Source organism: Lichenostomus cassidix, chromosome 9 (assembly GCF_008360975.1).
Source record: "Lichenostomus cassidix isolate B80296 chromosome 9, HeHo_3.0, whole genome shotgun sequence".
NCBI classification, from domain to species: Eukaryota; Metazoa; Chordata; class Aves; order Passeriformes; family Meliphagidae; genus Lichenostomus; species Lichenostomus cassidix.
Genome location: NC_139490.1, coordinates 23,124,731 through 23,140,540, shown reverse-complemented (window position 1 = coordinate 23,140,540; position 15,810 = coordinate 23,124,731). Strand labels below are relative to the sequence as shown.

Below are 15,810 nucleotides of genomic sequence, written 5' to 3'. Positions count from 1 at the left end.
ACCCTCCCATTCAAGCCCCATGTATGTTAATTGTGTTACGCCGTTTAATTCTAACATCGGTCTCCAAAGAGCACTTAACGAGCAAAGCACATCCAAAGCCGCAGCGCTCCGGCTATTCAGCCCCTCCAGACGGATCCTCTGCCTCTTCCTCCTCACCCTTGTCTCTGCCCCTCGACTCCCTCCCTCCGCTGAGGGAAGAGCCCCCCAAACATCGCTAATTGATCCGCACAAGATGCCGACTCCAAACCTCCCCCCTTCCAGCACTGCCGACGCTCCCCTCCCCGCTCCGAATATTTCCTCGCACCTCGAAAACTTCCCCGCCGCGGAGGCAACTCGGGAACAGCCGAGTCCCCGACGGGATGGGGGCGGAGCGGGGGGAGCAGCGCCCCACAGCCTCCCGCAGCCCCCCGCTTTCCCTCCGCTCCATCCCGGCTTTTCGCAAGTTTTCTCCCCGCGGCTGCCGCGTTTCCCCGACGGGCTCCGAGCGGAGCCCGGCACGGCGCGGCACGGCACGGCGCGGCACGGCACGGCACGGCACGGCACGGCTCCAGAGCGGCCCGCGGGGCTCGGGGGTCGGCGTGGGGGCTGCGGGCTCTGCTCCCCGCTCCGGGAGAGACCCCCGCCCGCAGCCCCCAGGGTGGGACGCGGGGTTGCTTCCCCGCACTCACACCACGCACTTGCCTCGTTTGATGACAGATTGTCTTTATTCAAAACGTCTTTGTTCAACAAAGGAAAAGGTTTAACGAGGTAAAATCCTGCCGGATACAGCTTAGTTTCTGTTTCTTCTTGCCCAAGACATTGTGAAAACATATTTAAATTGCCATCGGTTTTTATTCGGTTTTTCGTTATTATTAGTAGTAGTAGTATTAATTTTTTTACAATTCTACTGCCTGACTTCATACCTGACGCTCTGTCTAAAGTAAACTTAGATCTAGTCTCACTGGATCACACAAATTTAAGGACTATCTGTTTTAAATTAAGCAAACACTATCATATGTTTTAAATATAAATGTTTCTCCCCGTCTTTTTTTTTGTCTTTTTTTTTCCTTTTTTAACTTTGAAGAGCCTTTTTCTGACATGAAAAGCAATTTTACCTAGTAGTACGTGGTGGCAAAATATATATATATTTATATATATATAACACAGCTGATCTCGTCTTTCAATGTGCAAAAGGAAAAAACAACGAAGAAAAAAAAATAAAATCAGAGTAAGACCGGGACTTCCCGAAGTCAAGTCCAAGTGACATGAGACCCTGGAGAACTCATAGACATTAAGAGAATAAATAAAAATCGAAACAGCCTCTCTCTCTCTTTTTTTTTCTTTTTTTTGTCTTTTTCTCCCCGCTTTTGTCCCGAAAGGGCAGTTCAAGGTTCGCTTCGCTTTTCTGTTTTTAAACACATTTACAACTCTTACAAGTGCCGGGCTCCTATCTGCCCCCGCGATTGCAGATCCCCCCCGAGCCTGGGGCCAGCTCTCGGGGCGAGCTTTAGGCGAGAGCATCTCCGAGGCAGCGTCCGCGTCTGTCCCGGCCCGGCGGCGGGCGGCAGAGTCCTGGGTCGGGCGGCCTTTTGCTCCTGCAGCTTTTATGTACATGCACACACGGAGGAATCCCAGTTCCAGCTGCCGGCCGGGCTGGGGGACACACGCACACACACGCGCCCGTGGGGCTGCGGGTGGGTGGGTGTTACATGGCAGTCGCGTGTGCTGAAGAATAGGGGTCTATCCCAGTCTTGGTCATGCCTGGGAATAATATGTAGGCAACTGGAGGTTGCAAACTGGAAGCCGACCAAGCGGTACAGTTACACGGCACGACATAGCCCGGGTTAGTTGGCGAGGGGTGAGTGTGGGTGTGTTGGCTGGGGCAGCTCAAGCTGCCGAACGCCCCGTTCTGGTATCCCAAGGTGGAGGCGTAGGGCAGGGTGCTGGTGGCTAAGGTGTGAGGAACCTCAGTCATCTTCTGAATGGCGCTGGAGCTGAACTGGCTGGGGTCAAGTAAGGAGTAAGGTGCTGAGGTGGGAGGCAGGAAAGCCCTGGCCTTCTCCGGGGAGCTCAGCAGCGAGTCAGTGGCCCCCACGGGAAGCCCGGCGGCCTTTAAGGGATCGGTTTCCCCGAGGTAAGGCAAAGGGAAGACATACCTGTCCTTTTTCAGCAGGTTCTTGGGCTTGCGCCGGGGCCGGTACTTGTAGTCGGGATGCTCCTTCATGTGCTGCGCCCGCAGCCGCTTGGCCTCGTCGATGTACGGGCGCTTCTCCGCCTCGGAGAGCAACTTCCACTCCGCGCCCAGCCGCTTGCTAATCTCCGAGTTGTGCATTTTGGGGTTCTCCTGGGCCATCTTGCGCCGTTGGCCGCGGGACCACACCATGAAGGCGTTCATGGGGCGCTTGATGTGGTCGCTGGGCTTGGACATGCTTCGGCCGGGCGGGCGGGCGGGCGGCTCTGCGGGGCGCGGCGCGGCGGCTCGGGGCGCCGGACGGCGGAGGCAGGACGAGGAAGAGGAGGAGGAACGGCGGGAGAAGGCCGGAGGAGCCGGAGGAGCGGCAGGAGCGGGCTCAGCTGATCATCACAGGTCCTCCGCCAAGGCCGTCCCCGGCGGGAGCCGTGCCGGGGCGGGGCGCGGAGCAGCGCGGAGCGGCGCGGAGCGGAGGCCCGCGGGGCCCGGCGGGCACTAGGCGGGCGGGGAGCCGCCGGGCGCAGCACCGGGCCGGCGGTGGGGACGCGGGGCGGTGCGGGGCAGTTCAAAGGCGCGGGGCTGCGGCGGGCAGGCTGACATAGCGGCAGGGCGGTCACAGCGCGGCCGGGCGCCCAATCAGCGCGGAGGGGGCCCTCTTAAAAAGAGAGGGAGAGAGGAAGGGCGAGAGGAAGAGGAGGGGAGGGGACAGCGGAGGGAGGAGGAGGAAGGAAGGAGGGGACAGGAGGACCCCCCCCCCGCCCCCCCCGCCTTCCAACGCGCGGATTAAAAGGAAGGCTTTTGTGAGTTGCCGCGCTAATAGCGTCTGTGGAGGAAGGGGAAAGGCGAAGGGGGTCGTCCCCATCTTCCTCACCCTCGCCCGTCCAGGGGGTGTGCGGAGCGGGGCAGCTCCCGGCGCCCTCCGGGCTCCGCCGGCGCGGCCGTCGGGGCTGCGAGCGCTGCGCTCCGCCGTGCGCCCAGCGCTGTCCCGCTTCCCCCCGCAGCCCCCGCCTTCCCCGCGCTCCCGGCCGCTCTCCCGCTTCCCCAGCCCCCGCCTTCCCCGCTCCGCAGCCCCGCTTAACCCCGGGAGCCGGCCCGCGTCCCGGCTTGCTTTGAATAATTGCCTGCCTCCCGCGAAACGCCCGTGGGGAAAATATTTATTAAATGGAAACAATTGTCCCGGCTCCCGGGGGGGACCGCGTTTGTTCCGGGCTTATTGGTTTTTAGCACCTGCTTTGGTTAACAAACCTGCTCCGAAAAGGCTCCCCCGGGCCGCCCCCTGCCCCCGCCCGCCCGCGTCCGACAGGGACCGGGGAGAGAAACGAGATGTCGGGGGGGACTCCCGGGACGGGCGGGGGGCTGCCGGCCCTGCCCCTCCGGGGTTCCCCCGCACCCCGCGCCGCTCCGCCCGAAACTTCGCCTCCTGTCCGGGGGGAGCCGCAGCCTCGGGCCGCTCCGTGCCGGGCCGCAGCTCCTGGGGGCTCTCGGCTCAGCCCCCTCCTCCAAATTGTATTAATAATAATACTAGAATAAACCACCCTCGCCCTTATTTCCTCCTTCTTCGCAATAAATGACTTTCATTTCCCGACAGAGCCCTGTGCGTGCGGAGCCGGGGAGGAGGAGGAAGATGAGGAGGAGGAGGAAGAAGAAGAAAGGGGCGAAGGATTTGGAGCCGGCTCACCTGGACGGGGCCGGCAGCGCCCGAGGCTTTGGCTTTGCTGCCGCCAGCTCCGTCCCAGCGGCTTTTTTCGTTGCGCCCAGAAACGCGCCGCGATTTTCCCAGCCCGCGCCGGGACCCCCTTGCCCAGAGCGGGGGCGGCGGGCGGAACCTCCCCGGGCAGGACCCTCCCGCCACGGCAGCGCATCTCCCGCAGGGACATTTGCCCCCAGCCCAGGGTGGGATCCCCCGGGCTTCTCAGCACCCCCAGCAGCCGCTGATGTTCCTGCGGGACCTGCAAACAACTAAAGGTGGGTGGAGGTCGCCCCTTCCCCCAGCTGCCCCCACCCAGGACTGCGTGCGGCGTGGCTCCTTCTCGGGGGCCTCCGTGTCACCCGTGGGCCCGGTGGCCAGGCGGGATGCTCGCCAAGGGCCGCGCTGGAGTGCCCGAGCGCTGCTCGCCCCGACAGGCACCCGCGGGCTTGGCCGTGGCCGCGGCAGGGTGACACGCGTGGAAACTTCATTTTTACCCCACTTTCCCCGTGGAAACAGCGCTCCCAGGAGCCCCAGCTGCCCCTCGCTGCCCCGCCGAGCTGCCGCGCTCAACACCCGCGGGGGAACGTGGAGCCGCTGCCCCTCGCCCCTCTCAGCACCCTGTGCTTTACCCTCCGACGGTTAAAATACAAAACTCCCTTCGCTTTTATTGTTTCTTTTCAAATTCTTCGAAGGAGGGGGAGAAATTGGATCACTCGTCATCCCTCGCCAAGATTAAACGAGAGGAGCCCGGCGCCGTTCTCCAAAATCCGGGGAGCAAACGGTTCGGGAAGGAAGCGATGGCTCGCAGGCTCTGCCTGCTCCCGAAAAGTCTTTCCAATCAGTTAATGTTGCTTCGCAATATTAATGATAAAAAATCGGCAGCCCGGCTTTCATTGGCTGCTGCCTTCGCCTGCTGCAGCACACACGCTCCAGCAGCTCGGGGCATTTCGGGCTCCAGTTTGTTCATTTACATCCCATAAATGCCCCCCGCTAAAAAGAAAAAAAAATAGGAAAAGAAAGATTTCCTTCGAGATTCCAAGGCTTCCGTCCTTAAATACTTATTACTTCCATTTTCCCCCTGAATCATGTATCCTGGAAGGGTATCTGTTGCAGCTGTACATTCCCTGGCATTGGATTTTATAAACTTTGTACCCCTGTTTTGGGGTTTGGGGTTTTTTATTGGGAAGTGCAGCAATTTGCAGGGCGGAGACTGAAATCCATTTCTCCTCGCTAGCTTGTTTAGACACCAAAACTAATGGTGCGATTATTATTCCTGAATGATATCATGGTAATGCAGAGAGATAAGAACGGCCTGATAGGGAAACATTAAAATTATATTCTTGGAGATAGTTCATTTGGAGTAAATTTAAATTAGATGAGATCATGTAGTCCCAGATCCAATATCAGCATAAACAGAGCTGTATTTCTGCCTTCAGCCTCCTCCTCCTCGCAGGAATCACGGTTGGACTTGCAACTGCCAAAAGTGAGAGGTGAAGAGCACCTAGAATTTGAAAATACCTCCCATCCAAACTTTATTTAGGAGAATAATGGATCTTAAAATAACTTTTTTTTTTTTAATGCTTCAGGCACTGAGAAAGGGAGGGGATTTTTAATTGATTTTTGATTGAAGGAAGCACGTTTTGGAAAGACTTCCAGGTTTTTGGGGCTTTTCAGAGGCACTGAGGACACCAATCCTGCTTGCTGTTCTGAGGGACCTGGTGACATTCCCATGTCCAGGAATGCTTTTTCCAAATAGCCAGATTTAGCTCAGTGCCCAGAATCCCACCAGACATTGCCAGGGATGATAATATTCCTGCTTTTCCCTCGTCTCTGGTTATTTTACATGCAAGTGCACACATACATTTCTTTATGCATGTGCCACATATTAAAAAAAGACCCTTTTAATCACATGCCATCAAATAATATTTTCTGGGAGAGATATATGGAAAATATATGCACAGAGCAGCTCATCCAGGCAGCAGCACTGATGTGTTCACAGATACTGTGCAGAACAGACTGGATACTTACAGGTTATTCTTTTTGCATTTTTACAGTGTTTCTTGCTCAGTTTCATCCCCCCAACCCTGAAAAAAGCATTTATTCAGCTCCAGCTATAAACAGTTCCAGGGATCCAGCCTCCTGCACGGAGAGATTTAATGGAGCAGGTCAGTGCCCTGTACATCCCTGACAGAAGAGGGGAGCAGTGATGGATGTGGCAGATTGGATCATCCCACGAGCTGCTCACTCATGCTGGCCAACAAGTGATGCTCCCTGGGAAGGCACCAAGCTCTGTGGGAGAGAGCTGGAGAATAACTTGCTTCAAAACTAAAGAGTTCCCACCAGGTCCTAATTTTGCCCTGAGGCAAAAGTTTATAGCCCTTTCCGAACTTAGTTTTTGTTCTGCACCTTTTATCTGTGTGTGATACAACCTGATCCCATCCCACCCCTTCCTTTAGCACAGTGCTCTGTGCATTTCAGTCTTGTTCCTCACAGGTGATCTGTTCGTGGCTCTTGTGCAGCACCATTTATTTTCGTGGCTGGCTGTTAATGAGGAAGGTGATGGGTATTTGGGGGGATTTCCCTCCTGGCTCGGGCTCCCTGCAGGTGACAACCCTGTGGTGTGGCCAGTCACCCTGGGGAGCCACCAGCACTGGGAAACCTGTGCCCTGCTGCCTCTGTGGGCAGGGCCAGCGCTCTTCACCAGGGTGAAGGTTCTGATCAGAGAGCCAGTGGGATGGCCTGACAGCAAAAATATGCCTGGAATTTTATCAGCCTTCCAGACCATCAAATTTAGCATAGTTATAGAATTCCAGAATCATAGAATGGTTTGGGCTGGAGGGACCTTTAGATGTCATTGAGTCCAAGCACTTTGCAATGAGCAGGGACAACTTCCACTGGACCAGGTTGCTCAGAGCCCCATCCAACTCAAATATTTCCAGAAATGGGGTTTCCACCACCTCTCTGGGCAACCTGGGCCAGGGCCTCCCCATCCTCATTGTGAACATTCCTCCCTCTGTCTGTCTCCCAGCTCCAGTTCTCTGTGTCGCTCTCTGGAAGTGCTGCAGTGAGCAGTGAGAGTGCAGCCAGGCCAGCAGCCTCTCAGGGTGAGACTGCTGTCACTGTGGAGGACACCACGCTGTGGCAGAGAGTGCCAAAACTGCCCCCATGGAAACAGGCAGCAGCTTGGACTCTGTGAAATCCACAGAGAGTCTCTGGGTATCACCCTCTGGGAAGCTCCCGGGGCAGTGCCACCTCCGTGCCACCTCCACAGGCCTTCCCTTGGCAACTCCAGCAGTTAAACAACGAGTGGCTGAGGAGTTGTTCATCCTTCCCAGGGTGAGAAATGCCTGGTGAAACCCACTGGGATTCCCCTATGCTGCAGAGCCCCATGGGTGCATCCCTGGAGATCCTCCCTGGATTTTGCTTTCCCTGCAGCAGCAGCAGCAGCAGGAAGCAGAGCTGATGAGTCTCTCCAGTAAATAAGTGCATTCACTGTGGCCATGGATGTAAACCCGGGGGCTTGACACGGCATTGACTTGGCAAATATTGTATGGCCAGGGAGCCTCAGTCATTGTCAGCAGCATGAAGGGAAGGATAAACGACCTGAGCTCAGGAGTGCAGAGCAGGCTTGTAAGGAGAGGCAGTATCTTTTATTAGACCAACTGATACAGCCAGGAAAAAAAACCCAGACAGGTTTTCAGGCACATGAGCTCTGAAATAGAAGCAACAACTTCCAAGAAAAGTGCCAAGGCTGAACTGTTTATCTCCTGCACTCCCCCGCCTCTGCTCCTGGGGAGGCTGACGGCTTCATCACCGGGATCCAGCTGTCCTTCCCAGGGTGGGATGGAGCTCTGGAATGGGATTGTTCCCTATGATACAGCCATCCTCCCTGGGCTGGGATGGAGCTCTGGAATGAGAGTGCTCCCTGTGATCCAGCCATCCTCCCTGGGCTGGGATGGAGCTCTGGAATGGGATCGCTCCCAACCATGCATCCAGCATGGAGAAACACAGGGGCTGCTCCAAGGCTGGAGGAAAAGCTCAGGGTAAGGAAGAGAAGACACCTGCAGGGTTTGGTGTGTCAGGTGAGCTCTGGAGTAGCTTTTTCCTGCATGGCTGGAATGAAAGAAATGTGTGGGAAGCATGTGGTGCTCAGGCACACATAACCAACTGCTGTGTTCTGCAAATAGAGGATACACCTAAAATATCGTCTCATGTTTCTAACACAATTAAAGACCTGGTCAAGATGTAAATGTACAAAGGAAAACACTCATTCTAGTGATTTGTGTGCTCTCAGCACCAGTTCAAGGGCTCAGGGTTCCTGCAAATCTGTGTCTTGTGTCTGAGTAGCCCATTTTGTATGAGGGTATCTGAATGAGACCAATGGTGTTTAAAGGCAGCAGCCACTGCATCCACAAGAGCCACAGTGCTGGAGCTTCAGGAACATCTGTTGTTGTGTTCAAAGGTGGTTAAATCCATGCCCACCCCGTTTATTTTGGATCTGTCAGCATCACGCACAAGGTGGAGTGGGATTTTTCTGGCCAAAGTGCCCTGTTTGGTCAGTGTGTCCCCTCTTGTGGAACATCTGCCCCCTCAAACACAGCCAGGCCCACAGCACAGCCAAGCTTCCCACCTCAATGAACCAAACCATATAAGAGCCATCAAGTTTCTACCCTGCTTTTCTCACAGACCCTGATGTGGCAGAAACGCAAAGCCTGTGAGAATGCAACACCTGAGACCCATTAAAGATCTGATACACAGGCAGTTTCTCTTACTGGAAGGTCTCCAGACCTCTCCCCACTAGTCCCCCAACTGTTCTCAGTGCTCTCAGGATGAAGCTCCAGGGTGGGTTGGGGTATTTTAAGCACTGAAGGTCATTTTTTCCCCATGACACATTCCCAGGATAAAGGTAGGACTCCAGAACCACCACCGGCCAAATGCTGAGTGCTATAGTACTGGAGCATGGTCCAAAATGATCTGGGAAACCTCCAGAGCAGCCAGGATTTAGCAATTGCTTAGCTCCTGGATTACTGGAGAAGAACCACAATTGTTAGAGATGCTCCACATTGTCCTCTACTCCATGGCAGTAAGAGACAACCAGTAGTAACAGATGCTCTTCTGCCTCAAACCAGAGACCCTCTGAAGTCTTCCCTCGGTGCAGAGCACATCAAATATTGCCCATCTGGGCAAACACAGCTTTGGGTTGAACCGGTGAAACCAGGTCTGAGCAGCCACTCAAGTGCTGTTTTTCAGTGAAAACTCAGCCCTGCCACTGACCTCACTGAGTAAAGCAGCTTTGGGAAAACCACAGGACACGTATCCACCCAAAGAGCCTGAAAAGGCAACGGCTTCCCTCCGAACGCTGCTGAACGGGAGCCCAGATGCCTCTGAGTTGCCTTTTGTTTCTTGCCAGATGTTTGTGGTGGCATCTCGGAGCAAAGCTCCTCCCTGGCTCATGCCCAGCCTGGGAACTGCAGAGCAGAGCACCTCGAGCAGGGAAGGTGTCCACAGGCTGCACGTAGGCTTGGTGAGGAGGCTGTGTTTGCTCTGGGGTGTCAGCTGGGAGGCAATGCCCTGGTAGAGGTCATGCTCTGGTGGGGAGTCAGCAATGAGTCCCTAGCACCGAGAGAAAGACCCCTCAGCATCCTCTCCAGGCCTGCAGGAGCCATTCCTCAGAGGAAGAAGCAGAGCTGTGCTCTCCAGCCATACAATGGTCTCCAGCACTTCCCATGGTCATGGGATTGATCTCCTGCCCAGCAACGCTGGGAAACAAGTCTGGAGAGCCAGGAGAGAGGGAAACTTCATGCCAAACTCCAAAAAGATGAGTCAACCAGAGGGATGGAGGCAGCAAACATTGGGATGGAGAAGTCCCAAATCCTTCAAGCCACTGGGAGATCCCCCTTGGTGGGGACTGCAGCCTGGCTGAGATCCATCAACCCTGCTGCAGGACTGACACGAGGGCTGGGAGCAGAGCTGCACCAGCCTGGAGCTTCCAAAGGCATTCCTGGTTTGTGCTGGACATGCCCTCTCCTGCCCTCCCCAGCCTGGTCCTGCTCCTTCAACCACCACATCCCTGACTCAGGGCCCTCCTGCCCTGGAAAAACAGATCCCTCTGCAGAAAACTTTGGGGGAAGTCTCAGGAACTAACTTTGGGGGATGGTACAGATTGTGTGATCATGGCTTGAGGAAATTATTATATTTTTAATTGAATTTTGTGTGCTATGCACAGATACTACAGTAGTGGGCCCTTTATCAATTGTTAACACGAATACTAATGAATACTAATGCTAATCATTTGTTTCTGGAAACAAATACAAAGATATTTGATGGGGTGAGAAAAAAAAAAACTCTGAATTTGAACACCGAGAATAATGAAATGTGTCTCAGACTGGTGGTGGCAGAAGACAAAACCCCACGGTTACAATACGGTGACACTAAACGTGAGATCCTCGAGGGTAGTAGCGATTCTGCCACGGCAGGGCTGGGCTTCAAAAATGACTCAAGGAACAACTCCAACAGCCTTGGCCCAAAACTGCAGCAGGAGCCACGTGAGGGCAAACGCTCCGGGGCAGAGCCACGGCTCCTCCTCCGGAGTCCTGCGGTGACAGGGACGGGGATGGGGATGGGGACAGGGACAGGGATGGCCATGCGGCCGCTCCGTTCTTTATCCCTCGCGCTGATTTACAAGGCGCCCATCTCCCTCCAGCAGCTGCTTGTAGTTTACGAGGTTTGCAGATGAAAGCCAACGCTATTTCCACCCACCCAGCCCAAACGGGGAGGCACGCTCAGTAACCCTTTCCTAACCCTCCAGCCAGGGATTCTGCGGGGAGCGATTTCGCCGGCAGGAGATTCCAGGAAGGGCAATTAATGAAAGGCTTGGATGAAGCTCGTCTTGTATCTCGTTCCAAACGTGGCCATAGAGGTTTGCACTGGGCGGGGGAGGCAAACGTTAAAGGCAGGGCCTGCTCTGGAGCACACCCAGTCTGCAGCACCTGCAAATTTCTCCCCCAGGATAAATAACTGAGATATCTCCGTCACTCGGGGCTGTTCAAATTATTCATAGCAAATAAATTACCAGGTGTATTTAGTCTGTTGTCGTCCTCCCCCCGCTTTTCCTACCCGCTCATGAATCACTTGGAAATAGATTCTGATTTCTGCAAGTGTGTCTATTAGTCATGATAAGGAGCCGTGGCACGGCTCAGGCAAAGGCGGGTGGCCAATGGGCTGTGGGCAAAGGCTCGTTACTGGCCCGGTATCTACATCTCAGTGGTGATTCAGGCCCTTTGCTGCTGCTTCCCAGCCCGGATTGGTGTTTTCCTCCCTTCCTTTTTAGTGAGCAGTGGGAGCAAGGGGTGGCACGGCAGAGATGCTCAGAGCAAACCTGCTCCAGCAGGCAGGAATCCCCTGCTTCTCCTACAAATGGGGCTGTTCAAACACAGACCGTGAGCCCTGAGGGGATGGAGATCCTCGCCAAGGCCGCTCTGACCCACAGGCATATCCGAGAGCGTTGGCATCCACCAGTGCATCCCACATCCCAGCTTTCCCAGAGCCAACCAGCGCTGCCCATGCATCTCCAAGGGTCAGCACACCTGCGACATGTCCTCCACTGCCGGCCAGAACGTTCCTGGGAAGATGCATGAACAGTGTCTCGTTCCCTCCTGTCACAGGGTCAGCCTCGGTCGCAGGCTCTGCCCGTGGGAAGCAGCGGATCAGTTCCATCTCTGCTCGATCCCTTTGCCTCCACAGGCAATTCCCGCCCCAACAAACCCAGCGAGGCTGCCCTGGTGTCATTCCAGCGTTCCGCTGGCTGGGGATGGAGGGAAAACTTCTCATGGCTGGAATGCGATCTGCACACCCAACTTGGGCAGCGGGGAGAGGTGAGGGGATGCAGGTGGGAGGAGAGCAGGAGGAGGAGGAGGAGGAGGAGCTGTGGCTGTCCTTCCTCTGCGGCACGTGGCGCTCAGGTTCCAGGGAAAGGGAGACGTGTCTGATTACTGGGCAAACAATAGTGAGCAGCGCTATTTAAACACATCCAATTACCGCTGTTATTCAGTGGGCAGAGGCCGATGTGAGAATGCAAACACAGGGAGAGCAGAGAGGTCTCTGCTGGGGAAAGCTGTAGGAGCCTTGTAACTCTCCCCTCTGAAAAGGGATTTAATCAGCCGCTGCACATTGGCAGGGCAAGGAGGAAGAATGAGCGCTTTGTGCACAGCACTGACTTTTCCCACTCCCTGGGGCACGCAGATAACTCCCCTGATCACCTCCCTCCCCTGGGAAGCGCCGCTCGATGGCACAGATCGGGCTGCTTCATCCAGCCAAACACCGCCCGGGGCACGAGCCCCAAAGAAACATCTTCATTTCCCTCTGCTGCTCCCACGCTGTTGTGATCCTGAGGTTTGGGATGACCCAGCGATCCCTCAGGCCCAGCGGATGTGCTGCGGGTGGAGGATTCTCCAGTGCCCTACCCAGACCGTGCCATGCTCTCCCCTCCCGGCCGGTGATGGGTTTAGTCCGGGAGTTTGCTCTCCGTGGCTCCTGCCCAGGAGGAGACATCAAGTTTTTAGAGCAAAGGACTTGTCACTGGCCACTCTTACCGGGATAAAGGGAATTTAGCATCGATGAGCTCGGTGCCTCCCTTCCGGCTGCAGCGACACGAGCAGCCGTGTAACGAGCCTCTCACGGCCTCATGCTGCTGGTATCATCCATTTCTCCAGCCGCTGGAGTTCCTAAATCCCAGCGGAGCAGTTTCCGAGAGACGAGCCCCACCCAGCCCGAAGGAGTCCATCTGACCCCTCGGCATGGGGAAGGGGCGCTGCAGAGGTGAGCAAACTGGTCCCACGTGCTCCCCAAACGGAAGAATTCCCCCGATTTCACAGGATTAACGCTCTCACCAGAATCACAGGTGATTATTGCTCCCTTCGGTGTTTTCACATGGCTTGAAATAACGCCCCAGGGATCCATAACAATTAACCGACTTCAGCATCTCACGCTGCCGTCAGTCAGAGACACAGGAGGAGAGCCTCCAAAATGAATCCAAGCAGAGGGAATAAGTGGTTTAGCCCATTTCTCTGCTGTTATTCCCATGTTAACACCGGAGTTTCCCCCTGTGGGATGAGGACAATTTCTGCTCGAGCAGAGATATTCCCCGAGATAAAGTGAAGATTGCACTTTTATTTCTGTGCATGCGCTGCTCTTCAGCGACACGTCCCCAAAACTAACTCCAGAGAACAGGAGAAGAGAACCTTCTTGGGTGGCTTCTCCTGGCTTTGGGAGCGTCCCAGCACGGCTGCCCCCGGGCTGAAGGTGCGCTGAGTCCCGAGGGAAGGCAGCTGGGCTGTGCCAAGGCTTCTGCTGATCCCATCGCTGCCCTGACACGTGCGCTGAGCGCCGTGCTTTCTTCCGTTTACGCAGAAGGATTCTTTTCCAATTAATCAGTGCTGGTCGTGTATTTAATTGCGGCCCAAGGACTCTCTCTGAGTCACGCCGTGCTTTAGTGGTGACCTGTCAGGTCACAGGGCTTCGCTCCCAGTCCTCAGCAGGATCTCAGGACAGGATGGTCCAGGGATAAAGCGGGATGGGAATGCAGCCCCCTGGCACATCCCCAGCTGAGAACTGCTTCCGCCTGGCAGCAAAAGAGTGAAAAAATGTGGTCTGCTCTAGGTGATCTTTAAGTCCTTTCCAACCCAAACTGTGCCGAGAATCTATGAAAATGGTTCGCAAAAATCCTGCCCGTTTCCATTTTTCTGTTGCACTTGCACAGTATTTGTGTTTCGAGCCCTATTCCCTTGGAAGGGTTTTTTATTCTAATGCAGGAATTTTTCAAGGATGCAAATGCATTTTCTGTTTCCCTTGCAAACCAGGAATGTTTCTCCTCGGGAAATTTGCCATTTAAAAAATGAATAGCTTTACTGATATTCCACAGTTTGAAATAGACAATAAATCACTCCTCAAAAAAAAAAAAAAAAAGGAAGAAAGGAAGAGGAAACAGCTGCAAACTCAAATTAGGGTGAAATGCAGGGGATGCAGTAGGGATGGCAGCATTTTTCTACTTTAAGGTGCTTTTTTGGAAAATAAAAGCTCTAAAATACAGGAGATTTTAGCATCACAGCTCAAATAAAGGCAGAAGCAATAGGGGCCTGCAGAAGGTCACGTCCAATGTCTTGGTGCGACAGTGCAGCAATTTCCCCATCCCAGCGTGGGGCTGACGGCACAAACCACCTCTGTAAAACACTCCCACTTTCACCGGTGTCTGCGAAAGGGGTGGATGGCTCGGGCAGGTCCTGGCCGCTCCGAAATAGTTCAGTGCCACTGAAGTGAAAGGAGCAGCTCCAGACAGCAGCAGCCACGGCTGGAGCTGCCAATCCAAACCGGGACAGGGAAACGGCGCAGCAACTCCAGAGCCTCGAGGGGAGGATCCGTGTGTCAGGCTATGGGGAGGTGCCAGAAACACTTTAGGATGTGCTGATAGATGAGCAGAGTTGAAAAGTCTGCAAGAATAAACCTGAGGGATGTGCACAAGGTGGAGACTCAGCTGTGTGGGAGCTCAAAGAGAGGGTGCATCTGTGTGGGGGCAGATAGCATGGAATCAGGGAATAGTTTGGCTTGGAAGGGACTTTAAAGCTCATTTAGATCCAACCTCATTCCGAGGGCAGGGACACCCTGTGCTAGCCCAGCTCACTCCAAGCCCTGTCCAACCTGGCCTGGAGCACTTCCAGGGATGAGGCATCCCATCCCCAGCTTCACCCTCTCCCAACCCCAAACCCCCCATTCCCGAGCTGAGGTTTGCCCATCGCTGAGCTCCAGCTCTCGTGTGGAGTGGCAGAGCTGTGCCGCACTCTCAGGTGACACAGGTGCTTCCCAAACCCCTGACACTGCCCCAAATCCTGCAGCGGGGCCTTTAGGGGACAGGGAGCGAGCCTGGGAAGCTCTGCCTGGGGATCTGGCAGTTCAGCCGCTGTTTCCCTCGGTGAGAGCCTGGCAGCTCAATCTTTCCGCCGTGCTTTGAAATCTCCCGGCGAGTTCCCAGCGGGAGGAGAGGGGAGTGATCCCCTTCTCCCTCCGCTGGGGTGAGGAGGGCTCACCCCGCTCCTGCCTGCCCGGCGGGGCCAGGAGGGGCTGCAGAGGGCTGGGCTGGGCGTCTTTTCTTTGAAGTGGAGCGAAATCCTAAATCTTTCATTCGGAGAGTGCAAATCACTGCTAAAAGCTCTCCCCTCTCTGACCCCCATCTAGGAAATTCTAATCCAGCCTCACTGGCTTCACAGGTTTCCTTTTGTTTTTTTGGTTGTTTCTGTTTTTCTTTCCAAGGTTGACCTTTGCGTTCAAGAATGGCTGACTCGAGATGGAAACAAAACCGCAGCCCCCTTCAACCACGAGGTTCAGGATTTATTTATTATTTTTTACAATATTTCCCCTATTTCTGCACGATGAACACACTCTCCAAAGCCCCCCGGGCTGGCTGCCTAGTTTGGATTAGCTAAAACAGGTTTCTGCCTAGCATCACTGAGGTCAGCGTCACTTCGGGGCTCGGAATGAGGATGACGATAATCAGGGTGCTCCGACAATCAGGGTGCTCTAATAATCAGGGTGCTCTGATAATCAGGGTGCTCTGATAATCAGGGCGCTCGTTAGGCTCTGCCAATGACAGGGAGCGGATCGCTCCCGTTGTCACACAGCCCCGGATCCAGCCAAACCCGGGGTGCGCGGAGGGCAGGGGCCATGGGATCGCCCCAGCCGGGGTCATCCTGTGCCCTGGCTACCGGACAGGTCTGTGGCCACCAGGACAAGGCGACAGCTTTCCACAGTGACCATGGCAGCGATGGAGGAGAGGAGCGCAGCGAGCGCAGGACCAGACGCTTTCCTCGGCCTTGCAAGCAAATCCAGGAATTCCCGAGTTTTCCACGAGTGCCGGGCTTTCCTCCAGGGCAGGTGGAGCTGCCAACTCGCGGCTTTCCCG

The 15,810-nt window shown here is 55.1% G+C and overlaps 1 protein-coding gene across 2 annotated transcripts; it reads right to left on the bottom strand.

Moving 5' to 3' along the window:
- Positions 1 to 685: 685 nt before the first annotated feature.
- On the bottom strand, positions 686 to 3,133 carry SOX14 (SRY-box transcription factor 14). Of its 2 annotated transcripts, XM_085069944.1 has the most exons (2): positions 2,136 to 3,133; positions 686 to 1,982 (listed from the first exon to the last, which is right to left on the bottom strand). In XM_085069944.1, the coding sequence occupies exons 1-2, from the start codon at positions 2,405 to 2,407 to the stop codon at positions 1,685 to 1,687; spliced, it is 570 nt and encodes a 189-aa protein (XP_084926070.1). In that variant the 5' UTR covers positions 2,408 to 3,133; the 3' UTR covers positions 686 to 1,684. The 2 variants fall into 2 exon arrangements, with proteins under 2 accessions (XP_084926070.1, XP_084926069.1); XM_085069943.1 differs by having other exon boundaries at positions 686 to 3,130.
- Between the last annotated feature and the right edge of the window lie 12,677 nt (positions 3,134 to 15,810).